This window comes from Saccostrea cucullata, unplaced genomic scaffold (genome assembly GCF_032062105.1).
Source record: "Saccostrea cucullata isolate Sc308-1 unplaced genomic scaffold, CSIRO_AGI_Scuc_v1 ctg1661, whole genome shotgun sequence".
In the NCBI taxonomy this organism is placed as follows: Eukaryota; Metazoa; Mollusca; class Bivalvia; order Ostreida; family Ostreidae; genus Saccostrea; species Saccostrea cuccullata.
In genome coordinates, this window is record NW_026922650.1 from 34,214 (window position 1) to 45,645 (window position 11,432).

At 33.8% G+C, this 11,432-nt stretch overlaps 1 protein-coding gene across 1 annotated transcript; it reads left to right on the plus strand.

The window, feature by feature from the left end:
- Positions 1-953: 953 nt before the first annotated feature.
- Positions 954-5,597, plus strand: LOC134262163 (uncharacterized). Its single transcript, XM_062744555.1, has 11 exons — positions 954-989; positions 2,633-2,776; positions 2,917-3,045; positions 3,328-3,363; positions 3,516-3,668; positions 4,042-4,083; positions 4,145-4,291; positions 4,426-4,509; positions 4,683-4,886; positions 5,039-5,107; positions 5,224-5,597. The coding sequence occupies exons 1-11, from the start codon at positions 954-956 to the stop codon at positions 5,284-5,286; spliced, it is 1,107 nt and encodes a 368-aa protein (XP_062600539.1). The 3' UTR covers positions 5,287-5,597.
- Positions 5,598-11,432: the final 5,835 nt, after the last annotated feature.

Sequence of the window (11,432 nt, forward strand, 5' to 3'; positions counted from 1 at the left end):
ATATTGTCAGGAAATGCAATCAACATTTTTTCCGAGTGCTTACTGACGTTTTTCATATTGATTGTTACGCCACTGTTTACACACACCCAAATTTTCCTGTTTACCCGGTCATGACAAGGCTGGTGTGACCGGTCGACAGGGGATGCTTACTCCTCCATATGGCACCTGATCCCACTTTTAAATATCCTTAAAGGTCCGAGTTTGCTCTACTCACAATTTGTATTTTTAAAACGGACATTTCAGCTTGATTGCTGTTCGTTAAATGCATGTTTCGTTTGTTTGTCCATGTTTTATTTCTAGTTTTATTTAGCAATAATTTTATACAATATAAGAGATTTATATATCGACATGGAATTTCTAATTGTGATATTTTTAATGTATTGGCATATTTTTATAACAGCTACAACAATCTTTTCTTATTTCTTATCACTATTTTTTTTAATTCACCACAATTTTGCAACGGAATGAAACCATATGGCAGCAAACTTACTGTTTGACACGAATAAAAACGTTTTTGACATCTTTTTATTAAAATTTCATAAAATTTAGAAAGCTCAAGCTTTTTTAAGGTAAATCTGTTTTGAATAGACTTATCGAAATACCCTATTTTTTGTTATCAACTTTAATTGTTGGGGTTAATTTACCTATTTTAAAACACAGCACCAAAGTTTTTTTAAATTAAGTCACACACAAAAAAAAAATTGAAATTGAATCATTATTTTTCTGTTTTTTTTAATAAAAATAGGTGTCGCAAATTCATTATTAACCTTGAGTGTTCGTAAAAATTTACGCTAGTTTTCATTGGCTTTCGTCATTGATTGTGACGTCACGTTTCTCGGTAGGCCCAAGTTATGTTGTGGTTACGCTTCATTCCAACGACATTAGTCGAAGAGAACGGACGCTTTTTTGTATCGAAGAGATTTTCTGCAATTTCTACTGCTATATCTAAATAAATGGCACTGAAGATGCCGGAAAGAATGACTAAGAGGGTAAAGCCTCATTTTGTGTGTTTTATAGCAAAGAAATATTAGATTTATCGTCGTTTTCACATTTTCATAGGGAACAAGGGGGGGGGGGTTAAAGATTATAGTTAAACGAACTTTTGTTAGTATCCTCTCTTCAGCTTTTCGTTTTCTTGATAAGCACGCTTGAAATTTAACTACAAGTAAATGAATGTGGTTTTTTTTTGTTTGCCGTTTTTTTTGTTTAAAAAAAAAAGTCGGAGAGGTGGGGATGGGGGTTTAAATTATACTTTTTCTTGTAATGTATTAGAAAATAAAATAAGTAAATATATAAGAGTCACGATGTAAAACATTTTAGTTCTTTATATAATTTAATTTTTGTCATAAATAAACATAAATATTTTAATATTTGGTCATAGTTTTCTTCTAAAACTGTTTTGATGTACTATTGCTGCAAAGATATGGTCTCCAACGACAACATTGTGGGACTTGTAGTGTCTTTATATTTATAGCAAATGTTTGATGTTAATATAAGTAAAATTTTATTATTTTCCTTCCTTTTTTCAGTATTCGAAAAAAATTAAAAACAGACAGATAGAAATTAGAAATATTTTCCTAGCTTAACATGCTGTACGTTGCTAGTGGTAACGTCACATTTTTTTCCAAGATGCTACCTGCTTTTAATACACGTAATAAAAACTTGAGGTTACACGTGTTGTTTTTAAATTTTGACAATTTGAACTTTCTACAAAGGGACTAAGAGATTAATATCCAAATATATTTCTGACATATTTTTTTAAATTATACATTATTTCAGCGAAGTCAGACCCTACAATAATTAGATAGCCAATGCCAACTTTTTTTCCCAAGCAAGAGCATTGTATTAGCCTGAAGTTCAATCTACAGTTCGGTTTATTATATCAAATAAGTTAACATCCTAGAAAAGGCTTTATTAATGGGTTGGTAGGGTGGGATACATAAGAACATGCTCTTCGTCCGAACAATGTTTAAAACGAGGCAAACTTTTGACAAACAAGTCGATGAAACAAAGATATCAACAGTCTCGTTTACAGGTTTAAATTTCTATGGTCGATACAATGTTTTTTAAAGCAATAATATTATAATATTTTAGGTCTGGGAATCGACTAGGATTTTTTTATTGCGATATATTGCGATTTTTAACTGTATTGCGATATTTATTGGCATATTTTTCTATAACAGTTAAGATAATCTTTTCTTCTTTTTTTCATCACCGGTTTACAAGCAAGGTGTATGTAAGAATTATAAATGAATTGTAACAAAAAAGTTCTGATGATTCTATTCTCCACATTTTTGCAACGGAATGAAACTATGCAATAAACTTTCTGTTTTGCACAATAAAAAAAAATGTTTTGGACATTTTCATATTTGATTTAGAAATCCAAAGCCCAAGCCTTTATGCGGTTTATCTGTACAGAGCATACGTATCAAGATTCTAAATGTGTGTTTATCAATTTTAATTGTTGAGGTTAATCTTGCCATTTTAAAACATAGCACTAAAGTTTTGTAATTTAATCACCAAAAAAAAAAATTGAATCGTTTTTTTTTTGTTTTCCAAATTTTTTTTAAAGATGAAAATGTTGCAGCGAATTAATATGATGCTTGAGATGACGGTGTTGCTTTATTATCAGGTTGAAGTCACCTCCTCTCTCACCACAGAGACTGGCCTCAATCCTACTTCTAATGGACAGCAATCTGTCACTAATGAATCCCCCTTATCCACCAAGACTCCCTCTAACCCTCCCTCTCATGAACAGAGAGATGTCAGTAACAGCGTAAGTGGTATTAACAAAATACTACAACAATGCTTAACTTTTACTATATTGCTTTTATATTTCCATTTTTATTTTTTATTCCAGGAAACAACAACAACAACAACAAAAAAAATAAATTGCCAATGTACTGTATATTTCAGATCACGGTCGGAGAGGTTGAGGAGTTGGCGGGGTTGTTGTCAGTTTTGATGACCCTCGGGGATGCTAACAACCCTGTACAAATTAAGGACCTCAGCTCTTCAGTTCCTCAGAAAGAGACAGGGGTTCAGGTATAGAACTTAATTTTTGCCATTTGTCAAATAAGAAAGTAAAATATGATTTCTTAGATCGAAGCCTTGTTTTTTTGTCTACTCCTATCAGCCCGTATAAATGTCATAAATTTAATTGCAAAAGATGGGAGTGGAATTAATGATGAAAACAACTCCGATTTGTAATATCATATTTACAATTATTTGTAACCTATAATTTTAAAAGAAAAACTTTCAAAATTGTCCTTCCATCTTTTCACATTAGTAAGAGTTTGTTATATTTTTCCTCTTTTCTGATCATAGTCCACACCAGTGCCAGACACAAAAGCTGCTGGTGATGTAAGTGATTCTTTTATAGTAAAAACCATGCAGATTCTGTAGATTTGATGAATTCTTACCAAAGTTAGAAGAATATTTGAAACTATTGTCGTAAAGGAAACGTTTGATTGTTGATAAGGTAGCACATTAACAAGGTGTAACTTGATCATTAGGTGGGAGATGTATCCTCTCCGACTGTAAGAAATGGAGAGGTCGAGGAGTTGGCGAAGCTATTAGCAGTTGTGTTGGCTCTAGGGGACGTTGACAAGCCTGTACATATTAAGAACCTCGGCTCTGCAGTTCACAATGAAGAGACAGAGGTTAAGGTATAGAACTTTTTAAATCATTTGTTAAATGAGTAACTAAGCAGGTAAAATATGATTTAGTGGATCGAAGCCCGCCTGACATTTCCTTTATATTTATCATCATCTTTGAATGCCATCAATTTTAATTGCAAGAGAAGGGAGTAGAGTCCTTGCTAAAGAACAATTTGTTATACCATGTCAAATTTTAAAAACAAACAAAAAAAAAAACAATAAACAAACAAGCATTATATGAAATTTATCATCTTAAAAAATGTGATGAAATCACAAACTGTTGTGAAGGAGATTACTTGGAATAGCAACACAAAATGAAAGTGTTTCTTCAATGCCATTCTGTCTTTTCAAACCCATAATTTCTCCCTTTTTTAAAAACTAGTCCACACCAATTCAAGAGAAAGATGCAACAGTTACTGCTGATGTAAGTTATTCTATATTATATAAATTTTAAACCACACTGTATTAAAACATTGTCTTTTCAGGTTAAAATAGCATCTTCTTGGAGGAATGAAACTTGTCCCAGCCCTCCCGCCTCTGATGGACAACAATTTGTCACAACTAAACCCTCCCCAACTGCCAAAATTCCCCCAAATCCTCCTTGCAAAGAACAGAATCTTGTCACTGATAAGGTAATGACAAGTTTTTGGTCATCATTGCTACACAAAATAAATTAAGATAACAACACTGTCTTGCATTTACAATTGACAATTTCTTTCATTGATCTTTTTTATAAGAAAAATTTAGTTTCACTATGTTAATTCAGATAATTGGTGGTGAACGAAGAGAGGCGGGGAAGCTGACAGATTTAATGCCACATATATTGACTCTTAGGGAGGCTCATGTACATGTAAGTAGAACAGGCAAATTTCATTTTAACATGTGCGAATCCCATCAATTTTAATTTCAAGGAGGGAAAGTGGAAATTCCAATCTTTATTTTAAAAAAGAACTTTTTGATGATCCAGACTTTTATTCCTTAGTTCCACAATTGAAACTATACATGGTTTTTCTGACTTTTCAGGTTGCATCCTCTGTGACAGCCAAGACTGCTGCCAAATACACTTCTGCTGAACAGCACACTGTCACTACTGTTCCCTCTGTGAAAGTGAAGGATCCAGCTAATTCCCCTTCTCATACAGAGAATGCTGTCACTATGGTTCCCTCTAAGACAGTCAAGGCTCCTGCCATGTCCTCCTGTGATGAACAGAGAGCTGTCAGTGAAAGGGTAGGTATAATCATCATGGTTATCATTGCTTGATTAAATGAACCCAATCTTTGATACTACTTTGCATTAATCACAGCCATCTTTATAATGAGAGCAAAATCCAATTTTAGTGTATATATATTCAGTTCTCATAATTTTGTTTTTGATTTTAGGGCCAGTCTGGAAAACGGAAGAGGCGACGCCGCCGTTTCACTCCTTCTAAAAGGCTAAAGTCCGCTTCGGTATGCATTTAAACTTTGGGCATATCCTGTACAACAACGTCTTTAGTTATAATTGACAAATATATAAAATATTCTTGTATACATGTATATCATAAAGTACCTTATGTGTTTTGTAGCTAACTCCAGTGGAGATTGAAATTGAGAGTCTGACCAAGAGGTTTTGCGCCTTGAGTGTGTAAGCCTCAGTGTGTTGGAAGTTTTTACTTGTGCAAGAATTTGACGTTTGACTTCTGACTGTTTAATTTTGGTGGTGGTGGGGTGGGGGAGTTGTTGTACAATTCTTTTCAAAGCATTATTCAGACATATTCTTGCACAGGTAATTGTTTCAGTAGTTTGTTGTATATAATTAAGTGTACATAGTTGATCCTGAATCAGTGTAAATATTTTTGATTATAAATTATGATTTAAAATGCATGTCATTAAATATTTTATAGATTTATTTTTTATTGGAAATTTTAGATCTAACTTTTTTTCTATATTTACTTTGAAAATTCACTCTTTCTTATTTGCTTTTTTTGTTATGCATTTCTATTTTCTAATAACATCTATTTACATTTTTGGCATTTTCTTGATAACTTCATTTTTTTTTATTTTCATTTAAAGACGATCTTTTTATTTTTGTTTTAATCTGAACATTTACTTTTTTTTTTTTTAAAGATTTACCACATATTGTTAATACATGTACTTGAACATTTTTTTCAAATAAATATGAAATAAAAATTAATACGTATAGTTCTTGTTATACATTATATTTGTTTTGGGATAAAATGAAATAGCATAATAATCAGAAAGTATTGTCCCATTAGAAAGTGTTAATATCAATTAGGTGTGGAATTTTGGAGTAAGGTTGACAGTTTTTAGGCATATAATGAGTTTTGTGTGTTGATCAGCATTGTAACATCAGAAATAGTTCCCTTTATAAAGAGGATGCCACCACTTGCCGATGGAGAGCTGCAAATTTTGTCTTATACTCGGCACTTAGGGCTATTGAGCAGTGAGGAATCTTTTTTGTGCCAGCATCAAATGCGATACGGGGCCACGGTTTATACGATCTCCAAGTCCCTAAGTGGGAGTGGACTCGAACCTGCGATGCAAGGATCAAATCCTTACTTTGCGACTCTAGAGCAGACGCTTTTACCACTGCGCCACGCGGGCGACTCGATCGAAGGAACAAAGAACAAGATTTCCATGGGCCAAATTGCTCACCTGAATAATGTTCAAAAAAAAAATTTATTTTAGTATTAAACAGCACACATAAGTACTCTGAAGTTGACATCAAGAAGATGCTTGAGTTTCTGATTGACAATATCTATGTGGTCTTTGAAGACCAGGTATTCCAACAATCTATTGGAATTCCCATGGGTACAAATTGCACTCCGTTATTAGCAGACTTATTTTTATATTCATATAAAGCAGAATTTATGCAAAATCTTATGCGTAAAAAGAAGAAAACACTTGCTGTGGCCTTCAACTCGACATAAATATATATCCACGACGTATTGTCAATTAATAATGATAATTTCCATTCCTACGTCGACACGATATATCCTGGTGAGCTTGAGATAAAAGATACCATAGAGTCCGACACTTTTGCTTCATACTTGGATATTTTACTTGAAAAAGACACTAATGGTAATCTAACAACCAAGCTATATGATAAACGTGATGACTTTAACTTTTCAGAAACTTATGCAGCAATATACCTTCATCACCTGCATACGGAGTATATATATCTCAGTTCATTCGATACGCAAGAGTATGCTTTACGTATGAACAATTTCTTAAACGAGGTAAATTATTGACAAGCAAATACAATTTATCAATGCTGACCGACGTTTTTCATACCAATTGTTAGTCCATTATTTATGCACTGAATTGACGACGGATTTTTTCCGTTATTTCCTGATCATGACAATGAGCACACGGCGGGTGTGACCGGTCGGCAGGGGATGCTCACTCCTCCATGGCACCTGATACCTCTGATGTTTCGGAGGTGCGTGTTTGCTCTGCTCTTATTTTGTATATTGTTTAATGGACGTTGAGATTGAATACTGTTCGTTATTTCCATATCCTCCTTTCTTAATTGCATGAGTGGTCCGGACTTACCCCTAATAGTCAGAAGGGGAAGGAGGAGGGGGAGGGTACGATTTGAAAAAAAAAACTACAATCTGAGGATGCTCCAAAATAAATATGACAAACCATGGCTTTGCTGTTCTTTCCCTACATTTGTATATACTCCTATGTTAAACTTTGATTGTCCATTGTGATTCCACCCAGGCTGTAATGATTTTAAACAAACTTGAATCTACACTACCTGTGGATGCTTTCACAGAAATATGAACAATCATTGCTTTGGTGTTCTTAAGAAGATCTTTAGATATTTTCCCCATATAATTTCAAGCTTTGTTAAACTTTGATCATCCATTGTGGCCCCATCCTATCCTCTGGAGCCATGATATGCATAAACTTGAATCTACACCACCTGAAGATGATTGTCTTCACTGTTCTTGAGAAGATTTTTTAAGATTTTACCTACTGTATAATCACAAACTTTCGTGGGGGCTTAATTTTCGTTGTTTTCGAGGTATGACGAGATCAACAAATTCATTTCCATCACGAAATATAAAATGTCATATACATAAGTACGCAATAATTCTTGATCCACGGAATCAAATCCCCACAAACCAAGAGATTTTCCTTAAACCACCAAAATTTGTGATTTTACAGTAAATATTTCTATGTTAAACTTTAATCGTCCATTGTGGCCCTAACCTACCCCCGGAAGTTATTTTTTGAACAAACTTGAATCTACACCACCTGAGGATGCTTCCATATAAATATCATCAATTACATGTATATGGCTTTTCTGATCTTGAGAAGATTTTTACAAGATTTTTCCTATTTTTTCCTAATAGCTTTAATTAGTGGGGGTCATGATTTGAATAAACTTGAATCTGCTTTACCTGAGGATGCTTCCTCATGAGTTTCATCTTTCCCGGCTCAAAGGTTTTTGAGAAGATTTTTATAGATTTTTCGTATACATTCCTATGCAAAACTTTGATTAGCCGTTGTGGCACATCAAACTTGAATCCACACTTCCTGAGGATGCTTCTATATGAGATTCATCTTTCCTGGCCCATTGGTTCTGGAGAAGATTTTTAAAAGAAAACATAAATTTTTCATTAATTCGTAATTATCTCCCCTTGGAAGAGGGCTTGGTCCTTCATTTGAAGAAACTTGAATTCCCATCACCCACGGACACGTTGTGGCAAGTTTGGTTGAAATTGGCCCAGTGGTTCTTAAGAAGAAGATGAAAATGTGAAAAGTGAACGATGCCAACTACAACGACAGACAACAGACAAATTCTGATCAGAAAAGCTCACTTGAGCCTTCAGCTCAAATGAGATAAAAATGCATTTCCATTATATAACCAGTTAATATAAAGTACTCCACCCCATAGGATTACACACAATTCACTATTGTTGAAAAGTATGGCAACCTTGCTGATTTGCTCATTATTAATGTTTTATTAATAACAATTAAGGAGCAAATTTTAAAGCATTAATTTATTTTCAGTATGTAATCTACACACACACCCCAACCCCATGGTTCCCGTGACACAAGGGAATTCACATATCCGGAAGAAGCAAACTTGCTCATCATAGCTATATACTTAAATTCTTCAGGAAAAATACCCAGGAGCGGAGAAGGTGTTTTTTTTTATTTTGAAAGAATAGTGCATTTCACTATACAATATATAATCAAAATAACCTCACCTTAGCAATGGAACCCCTGACCCTGGGGCCATAAAATTCACAATTTGGAAAAAGACACTATTCCTTACACTAACTTTGTATACAGTTCACTCGTTTTAACGACGTTTGATCCTGATATTTAAAGTTTTAAACTTTTTTTTACCAAGTATATTTTTAGTTTCTACATACAAAGCTTAATTGAATTTCAAATAAAAAAATTGGGGTCAATATGCTTCTTTTTGCGCTACAGTATATTTGCACTGAAATTTGTGTCTTAATTAAAAATGACATCTTCGACATTTTCCCTCAGATATTTTTATCCAATTAAAACATGAAACAAAATGAACTCGAAGTCTGTTAAAAAAGAATTATACGGTACAAAGATTTTTAGAAACCGGTACAAGTATGCTAAATTTATTCAATACATGTACATGTGTTGTACTTGTGATGGTTAGAAACTATCAACTGATTTTTTCAGCAATGCTACTTACCGGTATAAACATTATTTTCAATAATAGAAATATAAAATGGCTGTAAATATACAAGTCTAACTTCAAAGCAAAACAAAGTAGAAACATAATGTTTTTTTGTGAAACACTGATACCCCGTATGACAGCTTATTATGGCGCAGGTTGAAATTTTTCATATGCAACATATATTTTTTCATATACTCCAAGGTCAAGGTCATAATTGTTGGTAGCCAAAGAAAGGTCTTGTCACAAGAAAAACACCTGAGAAATATGAAAACCCTTGTACTTAAGTTTCAAAACTTATGGTCAAGGTTTAAGTTTTATATGAGTGGTTAAACTCTAAAGTCAAAGTAAAAAATGTTGGCATCCAAAGGAGGGTCTTTTCACAGGAATACACCTGTGAAATATGAAAGCCTTAGTATTAATGGTTTAAAAGTTATATTGAAGGTCTTTTTTGAGTGGGTCAAACTTTAAAGTCAAGGTCAATATTGTTGTTATATCCAGCGGAAGGTCTTGTCACAATGAGCCCTCTTATCAAATATGAAATCCTGAGCGCTAATGGTTCAAAAGTTATGGTCAAGGTTAAACGTTTTTAAAAAGTGGACAAAACTCTAAGAATAATGTTAAAAGGTCAACTATTTTTTTTATATACAATGAAAAGTCTTGTCACATAAAATAAACAAATGAAGTATAAAATCCCTAGGACAAACTGTTTATAAGTTTTGGCTGTTGTTAAATTTTGGAAATTTTTGGTAAAAATTGACCAGGCTCTAAGGTCAAAGTCACGAGGTCAAATTTGGTGTTCCAAATTTTGGTGGTACCAAGAGGTCTTTCACAAGAAATACACCTGTGAAATTTGAAAGCCAAAGCCCCGCCCATTCATAAGTTATGGACAAGGTTGAAGTTCTTGCGGACAAACAGACAGTCACAGACAGGGCAAAAACTATCTTCGACTACGAGGGGCATAAAATACGTTAATGATTAACTGAAATTGAATAATCACGAATAATAAAACAAGAGGTCCATGTGACAACAACGATCAATAGTGTAACGATGTTCTTTTTTGCTTTACATCAGCAGATTCTTATTCGTATATAATCTATTTTTTTTTAACTTAAACTAGAGGTACTGTGAGCATTGAGCGCACTTAATGATACCCCCGCCTCCCATAAGAATAATTTGGCAGTGTCCATGATTTGCTATGGAAAACTTAAAATATGCGTCGTATCAAAAAGCGCAATGGCGATATGTACTAAAGATTCTGTGGAAGTCTCATTATCTTTCATTCAGTGATATGAGAGGAGTTGCAGAAAAGAGATGGGTACCCCAAATTTTAAGCGTAACAGAAGGACGGGTTGACGTACAGGCGGACATCATGATAACTATATACCCTCCCACTTTTCAAGCGGGGATATAATAAATCACTTATTGTAGCCCCACCTTTCCCCAGGGGGGGGGGGGCATATTTTCTACACTACCTAAGAATGGTTTCATATAAAAATGACTAAAACAGACTTTCCCTTTCTAACAGATTTTTTAACAATTCTTCGTATGGATTCCTATTGCTCATTGTGTCCCGCCTTCGGGTCTTGATTTGATCAAACTTTAATCTTCATTACCTAAAGTTTTTTTTTCATTTAGATATAACTGATCATGATCAAAACAATTCTATATACACTGTTATACACTGCACCCAAGTAGAACTTTAAAAGAACCCTATTCCACTGCGTTTGGGATTCGAGCATAATAAATCTACACTACTTGAGGAGTCTTCCATTTGACTTATTCTGAAGAAAAGTGTTTCACCCATGTTTTCATATGCATACTTGGATTGCCTATAGCTATTTTGTTAATATACCAATGTAAAACTTTTTTTGCCCTTTCTGGCTACCTTCTATTTCTGGGGGTCATGATTTAAGAAAATAACAAACTCTGGATGTACGCTATTTCAAGAGGCTTATTTTCTGATGAAGTAGTCCTTGTAAAGATGATGTTTAATTGATCCCATCCAGTTCTCTCTATTTCTTGAAAAATCCCCCTCGTAAGAGGGTATTGTCCTTCATTTGCCCTTCATCCAATGATACTCGGTGTCAAGTTTTG